At 43.9% G+C, this 25,876-nt stretch overlaps 2 protein-coding genes across 6 annotated transcripts in view; both read left to right on the forward strand.

Annotated features, from left to right (window-relative positions):
• The first annotated feature begins 2,233 nt into the window (after positions 1 to 2,233).
• Positions 2,234 to 25,870, forward strand: ZBTB34 (zinc finger and BTB domain containing 34). 5 transcript variants are annotated; one of them, XM_081803629.1, is made up of 4 exons: positions 2,236 to 2,340; positions 5,066 to 5,148; positions 5,261 to 5,378; positions 20,268 to 25,870. In XM_081803629.1, the coding sequence occupies exon 4, from the start codon at positions 20,278 to 20,280 to the stop codon at positions 21,790 to 21,792; it is 1,515 nt and encodes a 504-aa protein (XP_081659755.1). In that variant the 5' UTR covers positions 2,236 to 2,340; positions 5,066 to 5,148; positions 5,261 to 5,378; positions 20,268 to 20,277; the 3' UTR covers positions 21,793 to 25,870. The 5 variants fall into 5 exon arrangements, with proteins under 5 accessions (XP_081659754.1, XP_081659755.1, XP_081659758.1 ...); XM_081803628.1 differs by lacking the exon at positions 5,066 to 5,148 and having other exon boundaries at positions 2,234 to 2,340; XM_081803630.1 differs by lacking the exons at positions 2,236 to 2,340; positions 5,066 to 5,148 and adding an exon at positions 2,712 to 2,835.
• The window catches only part of RALGPS1 (Ral GEF with PH domain and SH3 binding motif 1), a 315,256-nt gene continuing 291,641 nt past the window's right edge, over positions 2,262 to 25,876 (forward strand). Inside the window, exon 1 of the mRNA XM_081803618.1 lies at positions 2,262 to 2,340. The gene's annotated coding sequence lies outside the window, so the exon portion shown is untranslated. The remainder of the gene's footprint in view (positions 2,341 to 25,876) is intronic.

Consider the following 25,876-nt stretch of genomic DNA (forward strand, 5'->3'; position numbering starts at 1 on the left):
TCTCCTTGTGGGAACCGGAAGAGGGAGAGGCTGGGATCAGATAACCTGGCTATCAGTGCTCAGGAATCTGAAGCAGGTGAGAACTGGAGATTCAGTGCCATCTGTCCTAGGAAAGGAGAGGAAGAAAGACAGGGAAGGGAATTCACTTACAAGCACTTCACACACTATTTCCACTGACACGTCACGTGGAGGGCAGGCAGGGAGATGTGTTTTAGCCACGTGCCTCAGAAGAGAAGGAGGAACACAGATATCAGCCAACACCAGCTGTCACTGTCACAAATGCTGACTCCCATAATGGCAAAACCACTCCTTGACTGGATTGAAGGTTAAGCCCAGACTTTGATGAGATGTGAATTTGACCATTTCATAAACACTGCTGGCAAGGCTGGATAACTGTGGAATAAATTAAAATGAGGCCCACACATCACCCTCTAGCCTCTTTTTGATTTCAAATGGGCTAAAAAATCACTTTGAAAATGCTACCAAGATTATGGGAAAACAAACACATACACTCCAATTGTGGAGAAGCGACGATTTTCTAACTACAACAAATTAGTAAAGATTATGACACATAATCAGCCAAATGACAAAAATAAAAGCAGGGGACTGGAAAAATATATGAGTTTAGTGGCCCAAGTAGGTGGGCAAATAAAAATATATCTGTGAGGGAAATACCCAGTGTCCAATGGACAGATGGGAGTAACTTTGAGACATGTGACAAAAAGGTGAAACACTTAGGAACATGTTAGTCTTTATAGTCCTTAATGCCATGCAAATACTGTATTACAGCCAAGAAGACCCTAACTCTTACCAACAAATTTAGCAACAATCAGTTAAAATGATAGGCCCACAGCTGCTCTGAAGGGAAACAGGAACTCACTCATGTGGGCTTGTGAGTCAGCCTAGTGGTCCTGAGGAAACCTGGCGTGACAAAAAGATGCATTCCTGTGCCCTTGAGTTCACTGATCTCACTCTTGGGGACAGATCTCAAGGAAGCAGCTCAAGAGGAAGAGTAATTAGAGAGTGACACTGCCCAGATGCCTGCAGTTAGAAACTGGTTACCTAAAATTCTGTGTTTGGAATATTCTATTGCCATAAGAAGTTCCTGTCTGGAGTCAGAGAGATCCCAGGTCTGCCATTCAGCTGTGTGACTTTAGATATATCACTTAACCTCTCTGAGCCTCAGTTCCCTCCTGGATAAAATGGAGATAACTGATGGCTACCCCCTGGGGTTGCGTATTAAAGGGGGTCAGGTCTATAAAGTGTCTGCACAGTGCCCCTGCACAGACTGTTTAACAAAGGGTAGCTGTTGTTATTGGAAGATGACTATTTGATAGAACCCAGAGAAAGAGTTCCTGATTGCAAAGGATGAAGTAGCATCAGGAAGTATCAGCTTTGTATCTTGAAGAAGAGCGGGTATCTTGACTCCTGGTTTATTTTTATTACAAATTCAGAAAAGGGAAAATGAACCTCTGCCACTACTATGGAGGAATCCGCCAAAATGCAAAGGGGGTAAACCTCTTCAAAGGGGGTTAAATTCGCCTAAAGCCGAGAGGAAAATGCTGGCCAAGCTCACACTTGCAGCCGAGTATCAACATTGGGGTGTCTCCAAGGATCTGGAAATGCATTTTGAGGCCTGCTCTGCGACAGGGGTTTTATAACCGCAAGTTCGGAATTTTCATCTCCCGCTTTAGGGGGGGGAGGTAATCTTCCCAAGGTCATACGTTAAGTGACCTGATATGGCAGGTCCCCAGGCCCGTGCTTGTCACCACTGCACCTTACTGCCTTCAGCTGTCCCGCCGGGCGCGGTTCGGGTGAGGGGTAGGCGCCCGAAGGGCTGTGGGATCGAGGGTCTCGGAAGGGGAGGGCTGGGCCAGCGGTGGTCGCAGGCTCCCCGGGGGTGGCGGGTCGAGGGTCCTGGCCTACCCGTTCCTCTCCGGGAGACCCGCGGCGCGCCCCGCTGCGGAGCCCTCCTCCCGCCAGCAGGGGGCGCCGAGGAGAAGGCGGGCGGAAGGCCGTGGGGCGCAAAGCCGCCGCCGCTCCCTCCCGCAGTCGGGACCAAGGCCGCCGCTCGCCCACGCGTCCGCCACGAGGCTCCTAGACGCGGCCGAGGCGGGATCTGGGATCCCGAGGCCCGGCGAGAGGTTCATCCCGCAGCGCCACCGCCCCCGTCCGCGCCTGCCCGGAAGCGCTGGCGCCGAGGGGGCGGGGCCGGGAAGCGCTTCCGGGGGCGGGGGGCGCGGGCTGGGGCGGCAGCCGGAGCGGCGGGGACGGGCCTGGCGCCGGCGGCGGCGGAGGGGGCGCCGCGGGCGGGCGATGTGAGCGCGGCGCTCTCGGCAGGTGAGGTGCGCCGGCTGGGGGCGGCGGGCGGCGGGCGAGGAGCCGGCGGAGCGGGCGGGGCCGGGGGCAGCCCTCGGCTGCTGTCCGGCTCCCTCTGGGCGCGGCGGGGCGGGCGCCTCAGCGCCTGGTCAGTCCGGCGGGCCGGCGGGTGGGCGGGCGGCGCGGGCTGCAGCCGAGGCCGGGCGGGGTCGGGAGGCCCGGGCACCTGCTCTGGCCAGGCGCTCGCCCCGGAGGGGCCAACAGTGTTCGGCCCCGGAGTCCGGACGCCGCTGGCGGGGCCGAGGGTCGCGCGCGGCCAGCTGCCCCGGGCTCCCCAGCCTCCACCCCGGGCGTCTCGGGATCCCATGCTTCCGGGCGCCTTGCCCCCAGGGGCGCTCCCCCTTTGTACGGGGAGGCCGGATGGTTGAGTGCCCTGGAGAGCCTGGCCGGGCCGCGGGGTCGGCGCTGCCGGTGGCTGCAACGGACCCCCTGCCCCACGCCACCGCCTTTCTCCAGGTAAACAGGCGGCGGCGCGTCCTGCTTGGCTCTAGACGTCTCCATGGTCACTCTCGCCCTCAGTCGGTCCTGCCATTACGGAGGGCCGGGCTGGAGTTAGCCTCGGGGTGTAAACAGTGTCGTTCTAGCCTGGGCGGCTGTGCTTTAGGGCGGCACTAGTCTGGGAGTTGTCTTGAGGCTTTCAGCAAGCCTCTACCATGCTGGGCCTCAGTTTCCCCATCTGATCAGTGAGGGTTTTAGATTAGCTCTCTAATAACAAACTATAGATTAGCTCTCTAAAGACCCTTGTGGGTCTGCCAGTCTGTATGTGTCTGAAATTGGAAGGGCTGTCCCTGGGTCAAGACACTGGGCAGTTTCACTGAAGACTTTTTGCAAATGTGGACTTTTTAGCCACTTAATACACTTGGTTTCAGACAGGCTTTAAAATGATTCCCAGAAGTGTTTCTAAACCTTACCTTAATCATATTTCATCCCTTGTTTTTGCCCCTAGTAGTAGTCAATCACATCCCGCTGAGTTTTTGCATGCAAAATGTTTTTGTTGTTTATATTTGCCCATTTTCTCTTTGTTCCTTAGTCCAGGCCCTCTTTGCTTCACATCTGGATTATTGCAACAGCTTCTTAGTTGGTCTGTGACTTCAGAAGTCCCCCACTTCCCCCCTCCTTCCTTTATGCTAATGCCAAACTTAATATAGGAAGTCAAAAAAAGAGTTGAGTGCTTGCTTGATTATTAAATGTCAAGATGCTGTTCCATGTGGTGGGGGAAAGTATTGGAAGACCCATAGCCTCCAAGCAGCTTTACACTGGGTGCTGAGGCTTTACCTGTGAAAAGGTAATTGATTGATGAGACAGGGCTGTGTGCTGTAGAATTAAGAAGAAGGAGAGATGGAGGTCATTGGAGGCTGAGTGGTCGGGGAAGGCTTAGCGAGGAGGCAGGATTTGAGCTGGCTGTTAAAGGATGAGTAGGATTCAGATAGGAAAAGAGAAATGAGGCCCAGTGATCCAATGGAGTTGGGGAATAGACCAGTCTCCTTGTAGGGAAGTGTTCATATAGGAAAGGGAATAGGAAGAAAGATTGGTTGGGCCTTGTTCCTGAAAGAACTTGAACACTAGGCCAAAGTTAAAACTATTCTAACGGCAGTGGTGAGCAGCAGGAGACTAGGGGTGGTTTGTGATAATTTGCAGGAGGGGAAAGGAGAGGCTTGGGGCCAGGAGATCAGCTAACAGGCCATGGCACTGAGTAGTGTCCTCTTGTCTGCCCCATTGTGTCCAGCCATTGCCCACCCTATTTTTTTAAGACTGTCCTTGGTTTGGCCCCTCCCCACCTACCTGAACCTATTCCCTGCTGCTCCTTCTCCTGTCTGTCCTCAGCAGAAGCAAGTTTATGACTGCCTCTAGGGCTTTGCTCCTGTTGTTCCCCCTTCTGAAGTGCTGGCCTCCTTTTTCTTCTCTATGTAAATTCTCCATTTCACTTCCTTCAAGCCCCTGCTGAAGATATGCTTCCTCCAGAGGGTGTTCCCTGACTGCCCTACCCCCATGCCTTTGTGGCACTCACAATCTAAAGCTCAGGATTCAGCATTTGTTCCTTGGTTATTGAACTTGTTCTTGTCCCAGCTGGAGTGAGAGCTTTTTGAGGGCATTGTGTCTTAATACTTCTTGTGGAGCCCTGGTGGTATCTAATACGGTAGCCGGACTTTTATAAGAGATACTCAAATACTTCCTGATTCTTGTTGGTAAACAACTTAAAAAAATTTTTTTTATTTCCCTCCTTTTTAAAGGGGAATCTGTTATTAGTTACCAGCTTTCTGGTATTAGACTTTTCACTTATGTCTAATGCCATTCAAAGTGGATGTTTTCCGCTTTCATTCTTAGAGTACACAGAGCATAAAATGAATCTTTGAAAGATTAAAAAGTTTACTTTTGATTATGGGAAAGAAAAAAGTCATGTAATTCTTCTGTTGGAGACTGTGGGGAAAGAATCTCAGCTTTGGAATCAGATAGGCCTGGGTTTGAATCCCAGCAAGGCTACTTACTAGCCTGTGAACTTGGGCAAATTGTATAGTGTCTCTGAGCCTGTCTTCTCATCTATAGTGTGGGGATAATAAAATCCATCTCATAGGGTTGCTAAGAGTTAAAAAAAAAAAAAAATATATATATATATATATATATGAAGGAGGTAGCAGAGTTTGTAGCTCCTATTAACTGCTCAGTACATTTTCATCATCATCATCAGGTATAAATTTATCAAGGTGGAGAAATGAGTTGTGGATTTCTACATGTCTCTGGATCCTTTCAGATGAAGCACTTGTTGAAAATGTCAGTATCCTGAATCTAGAATGTTTTCTTCCCATTCATTTTCATGTTACTTTAGTTGAAATTCTGCTTCATGTTTTTTCAAACTTAATTGTGTCCATTTAATGTTTTATAGCTGACTGCTGAATTTAGCTTAGTGAAGGTCATCAACTGAATGCAGTTTTAATATCTAATGGTTATTTTCTGGTTGATATTGATGGCACGGAAAACCTCACGGAAGAAAGCAATTCAAGGTGAGCTTTTCTAATCCTTCTGTCCTAAGAGGGGGGACTTGTGTTTCCCAGGCCCAGTGTCCCTGGAAATGCCAGCAGTAAGCAGATGAGATGCCACTTATTGACATTTTTGAGTTCTTGGCCTTAAGAAAGCTTACTCATTCCTTTACCTGAAACCTACCTTTCTCACTTGGGATGAATTCACGGAACATCTATTTACCTGCTTCATAGACAGAAGTAAAGAGATGTTTTTGGACAGAAAGGACATCATGCAGAAAAATGGCTGCAAACTACTCAAAGTACAACACAGTGTAAACCCTTAATTATCATTGTGTTGGTGTAATGATACATCCTTAAATGAGAATTCTCTTCCCAAAGATCAGTAAGAGTCTGGCACCAGTAAAAACCCTGCATCTCACCAGTGTGCCTGAATTAAAGTCTTACCGGAGATAAGAATTCCCACTCGGGGTATTGACAAATCCAGGTTCAAATCCTGGGCAGTGACCTTGGTTTGGGAAAGGTTCTTCGTTTCCGTGAGTTTGTTTCCTCATCTGTAGAATGGGGATAGTTGCACTGTCTGTGTCAGAGTGTTGTCATGAAGTTTCAGTGAATAGGTGAAGAGCTTCCTTAGCATATGGTACACAGTAGGAGTATAACTATTAGTCGTTCACATTGCACGTGAGGTTAAAGAGGCCATCCCTACCCATCAGGACAGCTCAGAAGAAGCTTCTGATGTTCTGCATTGACTGAAAGACAAACCCCACTGTCAAACCAAACCATACTCTCAGAATTAGTGTAACTGAGCAGACTTGGAGAATGTTAACGCCTTGGTAGGAAATCTTAACAGTTTGGATAAAAATGTTCTTTCAGGCTCACATGAATTAATGCAGTAAGAACTCTAGACTTGTTTTCTTTTAAATTAGGATGAGTGCTTCATGAATATCCATCACGGAATGCCATTTTATTTATTTTTTTCGTGCATTGGGTTTCAGCAGCACCAGAATGTTTTATGCAGCCCTGGTGTTATTCGGCTGCTGCTTTCTAAAGGATTAGATTGTAATTCATGACAGCTCAAGTTTAGTTTTGATCTAGACCCAGGCAGAAATACCTAGAAAAGTTATTTTTATATAGTTGTTACTGCTGTTACCATGCCTGCTGTCCCTAGTGCTTCCATCTGTGGTCTTTTTCATGACTTTTTGTATGGAATGGAAATTAGAGATCTGAGGTCTTCCGTGCCTGATAGAGGAAGCCGAGGTTGAGTTGTGGCTCTGGTGTCCGCAAGTGACTGAGTCCGGCAGGTGCAGATCTGGGTTTGGAATCGTGAGCATCTTGATTGAGAATAATGGGTACCGCTGGTGCCTTAAACCACTACCAGATTTGTAACCTTGCTTTCTTAAAAGTGTCACTGGATATTTTTAAATGAAGCGGAGCAAATTAGAGTGTTTTTGGGTTACATGGGGATGAGCCACGTTGCTAGATTTTGGCCGCTGGAAGGGATGGTCTTGGGTCTTCAGCAGGAAGAATTGAGAGCTGGGGGTGTAGCGATGGTGGCAGCCAGGGATTTTCGGGTTGAGTCAGCTGACGTGTGCCAAGAGCCCCTCTCTCTGCCAGACACAGTGCTGGGCTCTGGGCGCACGGTCCCTGCCCTCAGCCCATGGCTGAGAGTGTGTGCTCAGCAGCACGTTGCCAGTTGCTTGGATGTTATGCTTGTGCTTTTGTTCCAGTTGTTGTTACGGGGAAACACTTCCAGGGTTTTCCCCAAGAATGTTGTAGAGGGGACTGCAAAGCCCATGTGGGTGTTTGCCCAGATGGCATTTAAGTGTCCCCTCTCTCATCTTCAGGCTCTCTTCAGAATGGGTTAGCAGCGCGGGAAGTTATCACTAGTCTACATTCTGGTTTTCATTGTTCGGTTCCCTTACAGCTTTAAAAGAAGGCCCGATGCAGAACCTTATTAATGAAATGTTGTGTTGAGGAGAGGGCTAAGTGTGGGTGTTACCTTGTTCTTGTGACCATGTTCGAGTACCTCTCATAGGAGCAAAGAGCAAAACTTTTCTGCTCTCAGCTAAACTTCTTTCTGTTTCCTCTCTCATCTTACCAGATCAGTTCTCAGTACAATTTTTGGTTACTCCCAAATCAGCATCTGATGTTTCCGTACAGCTCCCCCCGCCCCGCCCGCGCGCCCCTTCCCACTACCTGTCAGACAGCTCTACACAGATACCCAGTGGGCAACCCAGACTCCTCTTGTCTGAGACTGAACTCACTTGCCTCCTAGAATGGATAGCATCCTGCAGTCTCCCAAGTCCTGTTGAGTCCTTCTTTGGACTCGTATTCAAGTTGGCAGCTGCCAGTATTGAGTTAGGGTTTTCTAATCTTGTGTTCAAGGACCTCCACGTCCCGACGGTGGTTCTCCTCTTTGCCCTGTCACCCCTGGAACCTGGGCCCCAGCCACTACTGCAGACACCTTTCACTCCTTTATTCCCTGCGCCTGCCATCCCTTCTGTTTGAAGTGTTCTTTCTGTTCCATTTGAAATGCAAAGCCCTGTTCACATATTACTAACACCAGGAAGCTTTCCTTTGTTCTATTTTGATTTTTTTAAAAAAGTCTTTTTGGTCAAAAGTAATCAGTCTTGTCATTGCTCCTCATAGTTCTTTGTTTCTGCCTCTATAATTGTCTGCTTGATACACTAATTACCACTTGCAGCTTATCTTTCTCTAGATTCTTTGGTTTACAAAATTATATATTTTTAGGTAGACTCTTACACATGTCTTAAAAAAACTTTTGGTGAGAATAATACAGCTATGTGATAAAACATTCAAAGTATAAAATGAAGCCTGTTTCCCTTCCCTGTCCCCAGTCCTTAATCCTCATTCCCAAAGTCACTGTCATTAATAGTTTCATGTGATTCTTTCCAGAGTGGATACAGCACTGTATACTTATTCTTTTTTTTTTTTAAAGATTTTATTTATTTATTTGACAGAGAAAGACACAGCGAGAGAGGGTACACAAACGGGGAGTGGGAGAGGGAGAAGCAGACTCCCTGCCGAGCAGGGAGCCCGATGCGAGACTTGATCCCGGGACTCCAGGATCATGACCTGAGCCGAAGGCAGTCGCTTAACCAACTGAGCCACCCAGGCGCCCCTATATTTATTCTTTTAAGAAAAGTACAAGAAAAGAATCCCACATATGCATACATAATTGTTCTTTATCATGCTGGTTTGGGCTAAGTAATAGAATGCTTTTTATATTGAAGCATACTGATCTATCTATCCGTATTAATGGCTGTGTAGTGTTTCATTGTTGATTTTTTGTTTCTGTTGTTGTTGTTTTGAGCCAGTCTCCTCTTGATGGATTTTGAAGTTCTCCTTCTCTCTCTTTTTTTTGTTATAGCAAATAAAAATGCTTAGTGGGCATCCTTGTTACATATATCCTAACATACTTTTGTAAAGACTGTATATTTGTAGGATCGATTCTTCGCAGTTAATGGTGGACCAAATGGTGAATGCCTTCTGCATTTAATCAGTCTGACCAGGTTATCCCTTAGGATTACAGTTGCCAGTTCTTTTTAAATATGTGCAAATCTGATGGGTCACAACTGGTATCTCATTTTTTCTTTCTCTAGTTCACATGTGTTTAGTCATGAAGAAAGCTAAACATCTTTTCATGTGTTTTTGGTTATTTGTCTTTTCTTTTTCTGTGAAATGTTAATTCCTTTGCACCTTCTTCCATAGGATTTTCTGTGTCATCCCAATCTGATTGGTTTATAATATAAGTTAAGGAATTTGGAACGTAGCCCATTGTCAAATGCGCATGTATTTCTCCTCAATATGTCATTCACTTTTGGGTTTTGCAAAGGGTATTTTTTTGTCCTGTTTGTCAGATGTATTGGTCTCTGCCTTTGTGGCTTCTGGGATTTCTGTCATGCTTGGAAAGACCTTTATGTCATTATTATAAATAAATTCATCCATGCTTTTTTTCAGCTAATTTTTGGTGGAAGTCAAGTCTTAAAAAATATTGTCATAAGAACATACTCGCATTAAATGGAAAATAATAGGACCCTCTTTCCCTTCCCTGGTGCTAAGAAGTCGGTAAACAGGCAACACCTTTGAAGACTCGTGTTGCTTCCCTTAACTGTGTTTTCTTTCCTTTGAGCATCTAGCATTGTCATGTGGGAGGGCAGTCATTACCTGTTCAACCTTTTGCTCAAACTCAGTGGGAGGAGCAGGGTGAAAAGAGCAGAGTATCGATTAACTGGTATATCTCTTCGCCCCTGTCAGGATCAGTCCTGTCTGCTAGACTGTGGCTTTGCTGTCTTTGCGAAGTACCTTTTTTATTCTAAAGCTCCTTCAGGTAAAATGCATTTGTTCTTAGTGAGCTTTGGAACCCAGATTAAGGGTAAGATTCCCGTGTTGGATTTCAGAACAGGGTCTTGTCCTGACGCATGGGTGTGGTGAGATGTTCTGTAGCTTTTTTGGGTGGGATCTTGTGGAGATTTCAAGCAGCTTTACTAAGCCTCGTTGTCATGTGCTCTTGCATCGGATCTTAGTTTTCTTTTCAGAGCACACATGCATGTTTATATCTAGGACCCCTCTCCTGACCTCAGGTCTGTGGGAGGAGCATCCCAGGCTGACCTGTACACAGGTCATCCAGTGTGGCTCTCCCCTGTGGCTTGTGGCCACAGTGCCTCGCTGTGGAAACGTCCTCCCTTCTCTGGTTGCCCAGTGGCCTTCACTTCCCAGCGTGCATCCGTTTTCTTCCTGAACCTGCTCCTTCTGCACTCCTCATGGTTCTGGCCTACCCCTGGCCTGCTGCTGGCCTTGCTGCTGGCCTTGGTGCTTGGTCAGTCCTGGATGGCCCCTCCCAGTCTGCTCTGGCTTTTTGAACACCAGTCTCAACGCTGCTTAGAATTCTGTTGAACTTGGGCTGAACCTGTGTCTTGGCAGCGTCTGCTCTGTGACTTCCACCTTTAAACACCAAAAGGACCAGTTACTTGAGCCTCAGGCCAGTGGTTTCTAATTAATTGAGGCTGTAGCATGAAGATGGCTGTTTATTTAAAGGGGGTAAGGGCGCGTGGGTGGCCCAGTCGGTTAAGTGTCTGCCTTCGGCTCAGGTCATGATCTTGGGGTCCTGGGATCAAGCCCCACTTCGGGTTCCCTGCTCTGTGGGGAGCCTGCTTCTCCCTCTCTCACTCTGCCTGCCACTCCCCCTGCTTTTGCATGCACGCCTGCCAGGGTAAGGGGCTCTGATGGGGAAAAGCTGTGCAGGTGGAAGGCATACTATTCCTCAGCTGCAGAGCCACCTGGGACCTCTCCCCACCCCCCAAAAGCCCTTACTTCTTTTGGAGGTTTTGATCTAGGAAGAAGGTGCTGTAGTAAATTCCTAGAGCTGAAATTGTTCAGTCACTGGGGACATGCATTTGTAATTTTGATGGCTATTAATAAAACACCCCCTGCTCGCCCTTCTCCATCCCCTTCCTCCTCACAGAAGCGGTAGGAGCCCTTGGCAGCATTAGGGGGACGTTTACCACTTGTCCCTGTCCCTTTCCCTGGCCACCACACTAGGACAGGAATGTATCCTAGGGCAAGCTTTCTTCTCATCCTGCCTTTTCCTCAGCTATTCCTGACTTCTGCTGGTCCTGCTGTTCCCCGACGGTAAATTAGACAAGGATCAGGAGTTACTGTGTAGGAAGTGTAGATGGGCAGACTTTGCAACAGTCCTGGGAAAGTTAGCCTCTTGGGAGTCTCCGTTTCCTCATTTCTAAAATAGGGGTAAAAGTACCTCCCTCGGGGGAGGGCAAGAGGATTCAGGGAAGTAATGCCTATAAGTCCTTTATGACATGCCTCGCCTGTATCAAGCATTCAGTCGGTGTTGGTCATTGATGATGATGATGATGGGCTTTCCCAAGGAAGGGAGAAGGCTGAAGGGTGTGGGAGGTGGCAGTGATCCCCTTTTATAGTTGTTGAGGCTTGTGTGGGGGTGGCTGGCCACAGGAAGGGGATGAAGGAGACCAGTGTCAGGACCGCTCCCGTCAGATGTGGTCCTTCCCAGTGTGGGCAGAGTCTCACCAGATGACCTTGGCAGACGCTGTGTGTGGGGTGAAAGCTGCTTCCAGGGGTTGAAAGTATTCTCCCATTAAAGACATTAGCAGAGCAGGAAGTGTGTGTGTCCATTGGTTGAGTGAGCAGAAGAGGACTATGAACAGGTTGAGGAGCTGACAACTAGCAGCTCCCTGCAACTAAGTCCTTACCACGTGTGCTTTTTTTAAAGAGGTATTTCACCTTCTTATCCAGAGTGTAGTCTTTACAAACAAACAAGCGGAAAAAGTGTTGTTAAAATAAGTATTAATGAAAGAAAAAAGTATTAATGGTATCGAAGAAAAACGTCCAGCTGATATATGCTTGTTTTTTAAATTCGAAAATAACAATGGAAATGTCTAGTTTGGGGATGGCTTCTTGCTTAATATAATGTGACAGACCTGTGATTAATCTGCTGAGTTAAAGAATACTGATTCTGATGTATTTAGTGAGAGGAATAATTAAATTCGTTACTGTCTTCTGAAGCAGCTGCAAACTTAGTCGAGATGAAAAACTAATATATAAATCACTTCTCTGCATTATCAAAAATGATTTTCATTCCCACATCTGAGTTGGGAGGAATCTGCGGTAAGCCTATATCAAACTGCAAGACTGGGAGCCTTATTTGTCTTTGAATTCCCTTTGTTTGTGCATGCAGAAGATTGAAATTGAATATTTCCTATACATGTAGAAAAATAAATTCCCAGCCAGTATGCCATTTAGTGATTGCAATTAAATGTAATATTTGCAGTATATAAGACAAAAGGCTAATTTCCTTAATTTGCAAAGAGCTCTGACAATTCAATAAAAAATGCAAATACAGGCAAAGGATATGAACAGACAGTTCCAAGACAAGTTTAGACAAATTGCCGTTAAACATGAGAAAAGATGATCAGCCTCACTTATAATTAAATGAAAGCATTTCAAAACCATGAGATGCCACTTAAACTGATCAGTTAGGCAAAAGCGAAAAGGTGTAATGCTCATTATGGGCAGTTATGGGGGGACAGGGACTTCATGTGCTATTGGTGAGGATAGCTGCCACTGCCTTTGGGACACAGTTGGTATCAGTAGAAATGAGCCCATGATCCCAGCAAAGTCTTCTGCTTGGAGGAAAAAGCATGGCTATTTAAATTTTTTTCCTGTTTAGGGTATTAATTGGGGCCTGGTTAAGTACATTGTAACACAGCCTTCCGTGGAGTACTCTGAAGTTGGAAAAGATAATGAGGTAGATGAGTTTGTGCTGATGTGGAAAGATTTGAAGGTGTATTAAATACATTACCAAAAAAAACAGAATATAGAACAATTTATGCTGATACGTATTTATAATTTTCTCTGAAAGAACACTGAAAACTTATCAGTGATTACCTTTGGGAAGAAGAACTGGGGAAGAGCTTTGCTATTCATTTTATATCTTCTGTACTAGGATTTGAAGTTTGTGTGCATATATTTTATTTTAAAGATAGAACTAATGAAACGTTGACCTAAGTTAAGTGTAGGCCCACTGACATTCTGTGCAGGGGAGGAATCAAGATCTACAAGAAACCAGTGAGGAGCCCATGTTGGGAAACTGCTGATCTAGAGGAGTGGGTGATCATATGTGAACTTGATTGTCTCTTGAAGAGGTTCTGACTTACTTTACCCCCGGACCATTAGACCTGACAAATCAGGTTGTTGGGTGTAGAACTTGTGATTCATTATGCCTTTTGCTCCTTTAAGCTTGGTAACGTGCCTAGGGCTGAAGTTACCTGCAGATTCCCTGTGTGTAAGACTTTTAGAAGCCTCTTACTCTGGAGTGTTGCTTGTTAGCAGCTCTAGGCAGAGGGCTTTGAATCTCATTGTCACAGCCAGAAGGAGGTGTTAATGTAAAGGAGAGGAAAGTGAAGCACTTCCTTTCTCATTTGCAGAAAACTGGAATCCCTCTCTTAGGTGTTAATCATGGTCTTTGGTTTTTCTCTCCAGTGATTTTCTTTCACGTGTAGTTCTCTGCTTTTCTTCTGAGAAGATAAAAAGCCACGCAGAGAAGGAGGAGGCCTCACCAGGAAGCTAGATTCAGTTGTAGACTATTTCAGAAATGCTTCCTTGTTTGCTCTTTCCTGCTGGTTTTTGCCCAGGACTGTGCATCTTTCAAAAGCCTAAGCCCACCTTCCTTTTGCCCCTTAATTCCCAGAGTCACTGTTTACACACCTTTGTGTCATGCCAGGCAGTATCTGTGTTTCTAGAAGGCAGTCTGGTGTAGTTAGGGCCACAACCTCCCGAGTCAGACTAAGTTCGTCTTTTAACTGTGGGGCAGTTTGGCAGTATCTGAACTGCTTTTCCACAGTTCCTTCATCTATAAAATAGGAACAATCATAGTATTTCCTTCACAGAGTTGATAAAAGGGTCAAATGAATATATATAAGGTGTTTAGCACGAGGTAAGTACTCATTATATGTCAGCTTTTATACACATTCAGTGCATGAATTTCCCTCATTTAATCATGACTGCGATTGTGTTGGGCAGTAGTTCTTCTGAGACCTTTTCTAGGTAGGAAATCAAAGTTAACTGACTTGTCTAAGATCATATGGCTGTTTAAATGTTCATTGTTATTATTTTTATCAGAAAGTGGCAGAGCTAGGATTCATAGCCAAGTCTACCTTCAAAGCCACCATCCTGTCCCCTAAAAAAAAGTCTCTTATAGCTAACCGTGTTGTTATGGGCCTAGCAGCCATTGTGCTGAGTGCTTCCTACCCTTTTTTTTTTTTTTTTAAAGATTTACTTATTTATTTCTTTGAGGGAGAGAGTGAGCATGCATGCGTGCATGTTTGAGCACAGGGGGAAGGACAGAGGGAGAGGGAGAGGGTCCTAAGCAGACTCCATGTTGAGCCTGAGGTGGGGCTGTGATCTCACAACCCGAACCCAAGAGTCTGGCTTAACCGACTGTGCCCCCCAGGCACCCCAGTGCTTCCTACTTCTGCATACTTGTATTCCTCATAACAAGCCACGAGGGCAAGGACTGTTATTCCCATTTTCAAGATAAGAAAACTGAGACTTGGAAAGTTTATGAAGTACCTCACCCACGTTTTACAAGTGGAAAGCAGGTATCATTTGAACCCAGATCTGACTCCAAATTCATGACAATTTTTATATGATCTTTTCCTATCTTTTAAAAACTGGATGAGGGGACACCTGGGTGGCTCAGTTGGTTAAGCAGCTGACTTCAGCTCAGGTCATGATCTCAGGGTCCTGGGATTTCAAGTCTCACTGTGGGCTTCTTGCTCTGTGGGGAGTCTTGTTTCTCCCTCTCCTTTTCATGTTCTCTCTCTTTAATAAATAAAATCTTAAAAAAGTAAAATAAAAACTGGATGAGGTATCCTAAATTTTTTTTAAATGTTACTTTTTTTTTTTTTAAGATTTTATTTATTTGACAGAGAGAGACACAGCGAGAGAGGGAACACAAGCAGGGGGAGTGGGAGAGGGAGAAGCAGGCTTCCCGCCGAGCAGGGAGCCCGATGCAGGGCTCGATCCCAGGACCCTGGGATCATGACCTGAGCCGAAGGCAGATGCCCAACGACTGAGCCACCCAGGCGCTCCTAAATGTTACTTATTTTTAATGATATATTCAGATAGTTTAGAAATATGTCTAAAAAGATTCATCGAAAGCTAATAGGGCTTCCAGCTACCCTGGAGGCAGTAGAGGTTATCTGTTTTTGTGCATCATTCCAGAAATAGTCTGCGCATATCCATGACGGGTATATATTGACATAGCAGTGTGTGTGTGTGTTTCACGGTGCTTTATACAAACTTTATTCTGCACCTCACCCTTTTCCTTCAGCAATATACCATGGTGATTATTTCATCAGTATGAAAAGAGCTTCCTTGTTTGTTTTTTCTGGTTGTACAGTAGTCTTAAATATGGATGTCCTGCAAGTTATTAACCATGCTCCTCTTGATGGGCATGTAGTCTATTCCGAATCTTTTGTCGTTTTGTCCAGTGCTGTAGTAAATTCCTAGGGCTAAACTTCCTCGGTCATGGAGCATGTGCATTTGTAATTTCAATGGACATCACTAAAATGCCCTCCAAAGTATTGGCTCATTTTACACCCCACCAGCAGCGTCTGTCAAATTATCATCGGCAGGGATTTTAAGACATTTTTTGTTTTACTTTTTTTTGTCATTCCCAAGTAATAAATGTTCACTGTTAGAAGTACAGAAAATACAGGAAAGTACGAAGAAGAAAGTAAAAACATTTTTAATCTTACATAATGTAACCATTCTGTATATATCTCAGTATTATTTGTATGTATATTTAATATCTGTATATACATACATAATTTTAGAAATATCCTACTTTTGTTGCTACCTGATTTTTTTAAACAGCCTTACTGAGGTATAGCTTACATATCATAGAATTTGGTCATCTTAAGTGTACGGTTCAGTGATCTTTAGTAAATTTATGACATACAGCTATTACCATAACCCACTTTTAGACCATTTCCCTCACCCATAAAGATCCCTTGTGCTCATCTGTAGTTGATTTGTTACCTGATTTTTTGCCATGTTATTACATATTCATTCAGCAAATATTTATTGAGTGTCTACTATGTGCCAGGCAGTAATCTGGATGATAGTTTATAAAACAGATAAAAATTCTTGCCCTCTTGGGGCTTGCATTTTATAGAGCTAACTTTGTATTCTTCCTTAACATCAGTTTAAATAATGACATAGTATTCAGTATATAGGTGTGCTATGCTTTAATAATTTCCAAGAAGGTGGACATTTCGGTTGTTTTCATTGTTTTGCTATTGTAATTGAATATACTTATGGATAAATTCTTGAGCCTATATCCGTGATAGAGAAGTGTGCAGTCAAGAGAAATGCCTTTCGTGAGGCTCTTGTCATACTTGCGTACCAGGAGTACAGGAGAGCGCCGCAGTCCCTATAGCACTACCAACTGGGTTTAAATCTTGCCAATTTGAGAAAGAATTGTGTCTCATGTTAATTTTTATTTGTTTGTTTATTGATGTTGTTAAGCACTTTATCTGTGTTTCAAGACTATTTTAATTTCTTTTTTTGAAGCATCTGTTCATAGTCTTTTGCCCATTTTTCAATTGTTAAATTTGCTTTTATTGATTTATAAGAGTTTTATACTTCACCATATATGTCATATTTTTCATATTTTGTCTTGTTCATTTGTTTTTGGTCAAAAGCCATTTTTTAGATGTGTAAAAGGTCTTCTGTGGTTAAATCTCTGTTTTTCCCTCTGGTATCTGTCTTTGTGTGCTTAGTAAGACCTTCTCTAGAAGTTTTTTTGGGGGGTATGTGGTGGAGAAGGGCTCTAACTTTATATATTCGTATTATCCAAGCAGCCTCTATTTCAAAAATTCTTACTTTTTCACTGATTGGAAATGGCCCACAGGGCCCATCTGGTCTGACTTCCACCTACCTTGACAGCCTCATGAGGCCTCTGTCCTTCCCCTTGCTCCTTCCCCCAACTGTACCACAATTCTCTAACACCTCTTTCCTTCCTGCTCAGGCTCTCCTCTCTTTGTGTCATTCCTTTTGTCTGCAGCACCTCCCCACCCCCCATTACAAAAGATCTCATAGCCCTTGTCATAGTTTATAACAAGAGAATTTGAGCTCACCTGGACCCCTTGTGCCTGGTGCGGGGAAGAAGACAGTATATACTCACAGTGAATGATTTCTAGCATGATCATACATTTTGACATCTGTATGTTTGGCTGTTTCTTTGTGGTGTTTTTTTTTTCTAAAATGTCGTCAGTATTTATTCTTCTAGATCTACACTGTCCACAGTGTGGTAGCCACTGGCCACATGTGGCTGTTGAACACTTAAGTGTGGTTACTTCAAATTGAGATGTGCTGTAAGTGTAAAAGACACATCAGATTTCAAGAGTTAGTATGAAAAAAAATGTGAAAGGTCCCATTAACTTTCTAATAACCTAGTTATTATAATGAGTTATTAGAGTACTTAACTAGGTTAAGTAAAAATGTATAAAATTTTAATATTTTTATTGTTAATGGAACTGCTAGAAAACACTACACAGGTGGCTGGCATTATATTTCTGTTGGACAGCAGTGTTCTAAGATGAATTTTAAAATCATTTTGTGAAGTCACTAAGGAAGTACTTCATTGGACTGCATTATAGTCATAAATTAATTTTGGGGGAAAGTGTCTATAGCGTGGAATCTTTCTGAAGCGTGATATGTATCTTCATTTATACATGTTTTTGTCCTTATTAAAGTGTTACAGTTTTCTTCTTGTAGATCCTATTTTTTGTTTATCACCTAGGTATTTTATAGTTTCCATTACTATTGTTGGTTGTGACTTGTCATTATCTTACCTAACTGGTTTTTTATGTAGAATAATTTTTGAAACGCTTCATTTGCTAGTTCCTGCTTCTAAACAGATTTGTTCCAGTAATTCCCTTGTGTTTTCTGTGTAAATAGTCCTGTCTGCCTTGAATAGTAATTTTACCTCTTCTTTTTTAATGGCTCTGTGCCTTAATTTTCTCTTGTCTGTGGCTTTGGCTAGAACTTCCAGAACAATGTTAAGTAAGAGAAGTGATGGGCAGACAACCTTGTGTCCTCCTAGGGACTAACGGGAATGCCTCTACGAAAGTGTTTACTGGAGTGTGCACCAGGGAACACTAATTCTTGGGAATATTTACATGTGTACCTTGAGAGAAGAGTTACACGCTTAAATGAGTGTGCAAACTGCTGAGTTAAATAGAATTCTTGTCTGCAGGTGGGTTATTATGCTAATATATTGTATAATCCCTAGGAGGTAGGGATATTGAGTCTAGCGCATGGGCTTGTGTGCTACTAAATACATTTTGGGAAATGCAGATATGATGTTTCCTTTCTAAGGATGATTTTGCCATTGGCTTTGCAGTAGGTACTGTTTATTATATTAGGAAAATATTCTCTTCCTATTTTTTCCTTACTTTGAAAAGGCATTTAACTTTCTAAAATCCACTTTTGGCATAGTTTTGATTTGGCCATATGGTTTTTCTCCTTTGACTTACTGATGTGGCAGATTATATTTATACATTTCTTAACATGTAGCCATCCTTACATTTGGTCACAATATATTATTCTTTTAATGGGTTATGTTTCCAAGTATTTCCTTGAGGACTTTAAAATCTCTTTACTTAGGTAAAGTTGACAGTCGTCGTCTTTATCCTATTCACCATCTTCTGGTATCAGATTTATGCCATATAAATTGAGATGCTTTAATTCTTTTTTTTTTTTGAGATGCCTTAAATGTTTCAGCATGCATCTAAAACAGTGTGAACGGCCTGAAGATCATTTATGCTTTGGCACTTCTGTTTCTTTTTATTTAATTCTGCCAATTTATGTTATTCTAAAAATATGTCCGTTCCGTACAGATTTCAAATTGATTTCAATCATAAATCTAGGATAAATAAGGGCACAGTATTCCTCCTTAACTGAAATGTTTTAACTCAGATTCTGACATGATAAAAAAAATTCTGGTGTGATCTAGTCACACTAACTGGTTGATCCTTTCCTGCGGGCGTCAGATTTAATTGCACATTGTTGTGTCTTATCATTTTAAATTTTCTCTGCAATAATATGATGTTCTGTATTCATTACTTTTTTGCTTTCTTTGGGTCTAATTGGTTGTTTTCTGACCTCTTTGATTTCATTTATTTTTCTTCTTTGTTGTTTAATGATAAAAACTTTTAAGGCACTGACTTTCCCTGTTAAAATTTATGGTTTCAAAATCCTCAACATTTCATTTTGAAAAATTTCAAATATACAGAAAAGGTGGATTTTACAGAAAACACCTGTATACACCCGCCATCTACGCTCTACACATTCCTGTGTTTGCTTTATCACCTGTATATCCATCTCTTTTTTTGGATGCATTCTCAAGTAAGATGAAGACATAGTTAAACTTTACTCCTGAATCTTTCTTGCTGCAGATTTGATGTGAGTTTTCTTTTTTTCTAAATAGTTTTATTCCTTTTTGATTTCCTCTTTGATTCAGTGCTTGTTCAGAAGGTGCTTAAATTTCTATTGGTTGAATTTAACCACTAAAATATAATTATTAGATCTGATTTTGTTGTGTTTTGGTTAGAGAGTGCAGCCTGGGCTGTATCCACTTCCATGGTTATGAGCGATTTGGTGCATTGGGTTCTTGTGAAGGGCAGCCAGACTGTCCAAGGTGTGTGTGCGCGCTGTGAGCACTGGTGGACAGTGATGTGCTTGTGATATGTCCATCACTCTTGGTGCTTGTCCTGTCTAAAGCTCTTCACTGAAAGGTTCAATTGCCAACCCCAAAGGATATAAAGGTGTGCAAAACTGAAGGGGAAAAAAACGCACATCAAGACAACTCAGATTCTAAGCTAAAAAGGGTTGAGCTCCATTCAGTGTCTGCTTGAAAAACACCAATTGGAAACATACTAATAAGGCAGAACATTTTTTAGACGAGTTGGCATATTTTTTACAAAGTATTCCAAATCCTCGGAAGTAGGTGAAACAGGGAAATATTTTTCCTAAAAGGATACCAAATTCTCAATCAGCTGAGAAGGCCCTGCTATCTATAACATGTTATAATTTTGATGAAGATGAACGTTAGGCAGCTGGGGCGCTAGGCTGATTGATCTTTAGGTTATCTGACTTTAGGTGAATTGACCAAGACCAGTGGGAGACTGAAAATAAGCAAGAGGAAGAAAGCCCAGGTCGACCCTCGGAGGCCCAGCAGCTGCAGTGGTGGTGGTGATGGTGGTGGTGTGATTTTTGCAAGCTTGTGTTTATGCCACTTGTAGTGAGTGAGGAGTCACTGGTGAATTGTGAAACTCTCTCTTTCTGCAGATTGCGCTTCATGTCGGTAGAAATGGACAGCAGCAGTTTTATTCAGTTTGATGTGCCCGAGTACAGCAGCACTGTTCTGAGCCAGCTAAACGAACTCCGCCTGCAGGGGAAACTATGTGACATCATTGTCCACATTCAGGGTCAGCCATTCCGAGCCCACAAAGCCGTCCTTGCTGCCAGCTCCCCCTATTTCCGGGACCATTCAGCATTAAGTACCATGAGTGGCTTGTCAATATCCGTGATTAAAAATCCCAATGTGTTTGAACAGTTGCTGTCATTTTGTTACACTGGAAGAATGTCCTTGCAGCTGAAGGATGTTGTCAGCTTTCTGACCGCCGCCAGCTTTCTTCAGATGCAGTGCGTCATTGACAAGTGCACGCAGATCCTGGAGAGCATCCATTCAAAAATCAGTGTTGGAGATGTTGACTCCGTGACTGTCGGCGCTGAGGAGACAACCGAGAGTCGTAACGGAGTTAAGGACAGCAGCTTCTTTGCCAACCCGGTTGAGATCTCCCCTCCGTATTGCTCTCAGGTACGGCAGCCCACCACGAGCAGCGACCTTCGGATGGAGACAACGCCCAGCAAAGCTCTGCGCAGCCGCTTACAGGAGGAAGGGCACTCAGACCGAGGGAGCAGTGGGAGCGTTTCCGAGTACGAGATTCAGATAGAGGGGGACCATGAGCAAGGGGACCTGCTGGTGAGGGAGAGCCAGATCACCGAGGTGAAAGTGAAGATGGAGAAGTCGGACCGGCCCAGCTGTTCCGACAGCTCCTCGCTGGGGGACGACGGGTACCACACGGAGATGGTGGACGGGGAGCAAGTTGTGGCAGTGAACGTGGGGTCGTACGGCTCCGTGCTGCAGCATGCCTATTCCTATTCCCAAGCAGCCTCACAGCCAGCCAGCGTCTCCGAAGCTTTTGGAAGTTTGAGTAATTCCAGCCCGTCCAGATCCATGCTGAGCTGTTTTCGAGGAGGGCGCGCGCGCCAAAAGCGGGCTTTGTCCGTCCACCTGCACAGTGATCTGCAGGGCTTGGTGCAGGGTTCCGATAGCGAAGCGATGATGAATAACCCCGGGTACGAGAGCAGTCCCCGGGAGAGGAGTGCAAGAGGGCACTGGTACCCATACAATGAGAGGTTGATCTGTATTTACTGTGGGAAGTCCTTCAACCAGAAAGGAAGCCTTGACAGGCACATGCGGCTCCACATGGGCATCACCCCCTTTGTGTGCAAGTTCTGTGGGAAGAAGTACACGCGCAAGGACCAACTGGAGTACCACATCCGGGGCCACACCGATGACAAACCATTCCGCTGTGAGATCTGCGGCAAGTGCTTTCCATTCCAAGGTACCCTCAACCAGCACCTGCGGAAAAACCACCCCGGCGTCGCCGAAGTCAGGAGTCGCATCGAGTCCCCCGAGAGAACAGATGTGTACATGGAACAGAAACTAGAAAATGATGCATCGGCCTCAGAGATGGCCCTAGATTCCCGGATGGAAATTCACACAGTGTCTGATGCTCCTGATTAAGATGGTAACGAAGTGCACCCAAACAAAGCACATTAATCAATGCATATTTGTGATTTGCTTTGTTGTAATCTTTGGTTTTCCCAACCATCTGGAAATCTCTCGGTCTCTTGGCAGTTTTTCGAAGGTTTCTGGAAGGAACACTTCATTGTGTTTATCCTTTCCCCCCGCCCTCCCCCTCCCAAGGAGCTCAAAGCATGAAGGGCAACGTATCCAGGGAAAACACAGGCTGACAGTATTCCTCTTTGGCTGAACTCTTAATCCAAAATCTGCCAGTGATTTCGCTATGCCAACTGGTTGACCCTACATTCTCTGCCAAGAGGCATACTCTCTTCGTTGTGTGCGCTGGCACTGGTGCATTTCCATGGAGAGAGACCAGGATGCCGTCAGCTGATACAAATGGGTAACCTTTTCTAATTTAAAATTACTTCTAGGGGGTAGTTAGACAATTTATATATATATATATAATAAAGCGATTATTATATATATAGTATATATACATTCTCAAATTTGATTTTATTCTGGTTGAGGTGAATGTAAGAGGAATATATAATTTAATACAATGTGAACAGGGCTTTTGACTCTGTCTCGTCCCTACCTGATGTTAGGGTTTTGCCCCTTTATTTCCCTTACAAAAGAATGTTAATAGGTTTTCATATATAGTAATCATTGTGTCCAAAAGCAAGCAAAGCAAATCACAGTGTTCATAGCTCTGCTTCATAACAAGTACATAAACCAAATGCCATAAAATGTATTCAACTCTAGTTGGAAACCGTTTGGAATTTTTGTTCGTTGTCCAGTAGGTAAGCTGGATGACCCGTGGTGCTGACCTTTTTACATATTGTAGTGTTATATTAGCCAACCCCAAAGGAGCAGTGGTTTTCAATGTTTTTACTGGCTTACGAATCTACCTTCATTCCGTACTGTAGAAACATACATACCAGGTAACTAAATCGAATCACTCTACCATGAGTTAGTACTCGCACTAAAGGAAAGGGATTTGTAGTTCTGTCTACAAAATTCTCCAAGCAGTGTTGTGGGTTTTTTTGGTTTTTGGTTTTTGGTTTTTTTCCCTCTCTCTCTCTCTCTCTCTCTCTCTCTTTTCAAACAGCTAGTTCAGGTGCACAGCAACTTTTCTACATGCAGTTCCCAGGGAAACTGCAGAACTTGGAATTTGTACTTTTTGTAAAGATATACTCTATGGGAATTGCAAGCAATATCTCTATCTTAGTATTGTGTGTGCTCACGAGAGCAGTGGCTCCCCCACTCTCAGTGTTTCCTGCTTAAAGAAACCAACAGTCCAAAAGCCCTCTACGATACTCTGTGTGTCACCAAATCTGTGTGTGTCACCATTTTTTTGGTCACGTGGTGCTATTTCTATGTTCTGTATCTTTTAGGTCAGTACAGTTGTAGAAAATGTGAAATCTAATGGTCATAGTGAATTACAGGTTTTTTTTTCCCTCTCTTGAGTTTGTAGCTTGAAGAGAGACCTCAAAATCATGTGCTGGCAAACACATTACTGTATGAGAACACGCCTGAGTCCTATTTGAGTAACGTTTTGTGAGCGCTTTAGGAGATGTCTTCAGTTCTGTATTTTGTTTACCCGTGTGCTCGTAGTAAACCAAACGGGCTTGCCGAGATTTCTTCGGTGCCGTATACTCCCCCGGAGGAGTCTCGTCAGCAGTCGGACGGCGCGTTTGTGCCGCAGGCCGCCCGCGGAATCTCTGCCCGAGAACCTTGGCCCTGAGACTCGCAGCCCGTGTGTCTCCACAGGGGAACAGCACAAACCACCTAAAAGCAACACAGACACGAGAAAGACCAACCTCAGAGGCTGGGAGTTAAAGGAATACAAAAATAGACGTTTGCTGGTTTTCCATGCTTTTTTGGCTCTTAAAATACCAAGAATGGTGGGGGTCTGGGGGGCGGGGTGTTTCGGGGAGGTTTTTGTTTTGTTTCGTTTTGTTATTTTGAGAAAAGAAAATCATTCAGGCCCTTGTGTGTGATAGCCCCCGGGGATGGGAGCCGTGCGGTAGCATCTCTTTAGCACACAGGATCTCTCTGTTCCCGTGTGAGCCGCTGCGCCACACGTCAGTGTTACTACGGACAGATTACACTCTAATCCTGCTGCTCCCGAGGAGCAGCTTTTGCTAAATCGGGTATATAGTATGCCTTTTCCTGTCAAACTGCCTAAGTAAGGGGTGCGTTCTCTCCCTGAAGCACTTGCTCAACTCCTGTCAAAGCCGCGTGCCTCAAGGGGAGGCTGGACCCCAAGTGTTTACCCACTTAAATATGTTCTGGGGTTTCAGGTAAATGTTTGTGATTTTTTTTTTTTTTCCTTACATGAGTAAGCTTGGTTTTGATTTTTCTTTTCAAGAATTAAATGCAAAAAATTTGTGTGGTGATACAAATTAAGTTTGTGACAAGAAATGCCCAAATCAAGGACATGAGAGGTCAGGCTCAGGGAAGGAACCTCCTTTTCACTCAGGCTTGGGGCCTTCTGAGGGGTCTCCAGAGCATTCCGTGATAGATGAGACAAGTCAGGAGGGGAGAGCACTTGGGGCAGGTACCTCGAATATCCTAGTTCTTGTCATTGTGTCCGTCTTAACCTTATTTACATGGAGTTCTTTGTATTTGTCAATTTGTTTAACTGGTTTGAGTTTACCAAAGAGTGACTTATCCAAAATTGTCTTTGACAAAACTATACATTGCTTTGATTGTACAGTTCAGGTTCAAACATTGTAATGGGACTGTTAAGGGGCAGAAAATTGATTGAGTTTCTCTCTAATAACCATGATTCCACATCTTGCAAGTTCCACTTGCCTCCCATTCATGTTGCTAACACTTTACCCTTTCCACTGCTAGCAGTGTTAAGAATGAATTCTCAAGCCATAACCCAGTACTGTAAGGTTCCACAGGGCTTCGAGGAGGCAGAGCGGAGGCCAGCGCAGAGCTGGGCAGCCTCTCTGAGCGAGCACGCCGTCGTGCTTCTCAGTGTGCGTGGCGGGTGGAAGGTTAACTCCATTCAGATCGGGCAGCAGCAATTAATTGTGCCTTGTCACATGAGGACGTGCCAGGAGGATGAACATGGCCACAGAACAGAAACATTCTCTCCCCGAAGGTCCCTTCACGTCTCCGCAGACGAAGTTCGCTGTGTAACTCCTGAGAGCAACTCTTTTTGGAAAGCAAAGTCCCGATTTCTGTACAGTTTTAGGTTAGATGTTTCATTTATAACAAATGCAAAAGTCAATTAAGATAGAAGTGATATGTGAAGAAATCTTTTACAGCAAAACATATCCTGAATTCATATAGGTCTGTTCATAATTGAGTCTCTTCTCGAGCTACCTTTCCCAATACGTAGACAATGTGAAGACAGTGACGGCGTCCTTTCTAGGTGTTTCACCTGTTACTACAAACTGTGAAAACAAAGGATTTTATACTTTTACTAATGTTTGTGGTTTTAAACAGTTGTTTTCATTCTAATCAGTTCTCTCCCCTCTAATTTCTACTAAAGCTGTAAATACATTTAGAAATTATATTTGTAAATACAGCATATGAAGACAAGTTAATTTTTTGGTCAGTGGAAAGCCTCCCAATTGGCTCTGCCTTGGCAGTTTTGTTTTTTTGTTCGTGTGTGTGTGTGTGTGTGTACGCGCGTGTGTGTGTTTTAACAGCAGAAAGGATACTGTCGGTTCACTGTTAAGCAAAATATACTGTAGAACTAAATTGATAATTTTCCAGCTTCCAGAGCATGAGTAGATGTCTTTTCTCATGATAGCAGTTATAACCAAGTCTTTGTTTTTCCCTTAGCCCAGACCATAGGCCTGCATATCTTTGTGTGTGGTTTTTGTTTTTACTTTTATTTTTCCAGCCTAGACTCTAGGAAGAACTTGCAGGAACACAAAACAAGGGCTGGGGGAGGGGGTGGGAATCATCTACGTGAATGAGCTTTACTTTAAAGAAATCAATGTATTTTATTTTAACAACTTTTTCTATTAGTTACTGTGATTTTTGTTGTTGTCTTTGTTATTGTTAAATTCTGTAATGGTTTCCTGTGAAGCCTCCACTGAAAGGGACTCAAATATGCAAC

The sequence above is a fragment of the Leptonychotes weddellii genome, chromosome 14, assembly GCF_054177405.1.
Source record: "Leptonychotes weddellii isolate Sample4059 chromosome 14, ASM5417740v2, whole genome shotgun sequence".
Classification (NCBI taxonomy): domain Eukaryota; kingdom Metazoa; phylum Chordata; class Mammalia; order Carnivora; family Phocidae; genus Leptonychotes; species Leptonychotes weddellii.

What these genes read in the sequence shown, in the direction of transcription:
- ZBTB34 (XM_081803628.1), top strand. Translation starts at nt 20,278, where the DNA reads ATGTCGGTAGAAATGGACAGCAGCAGTTTTATTCAGTTTGATGTGCCC.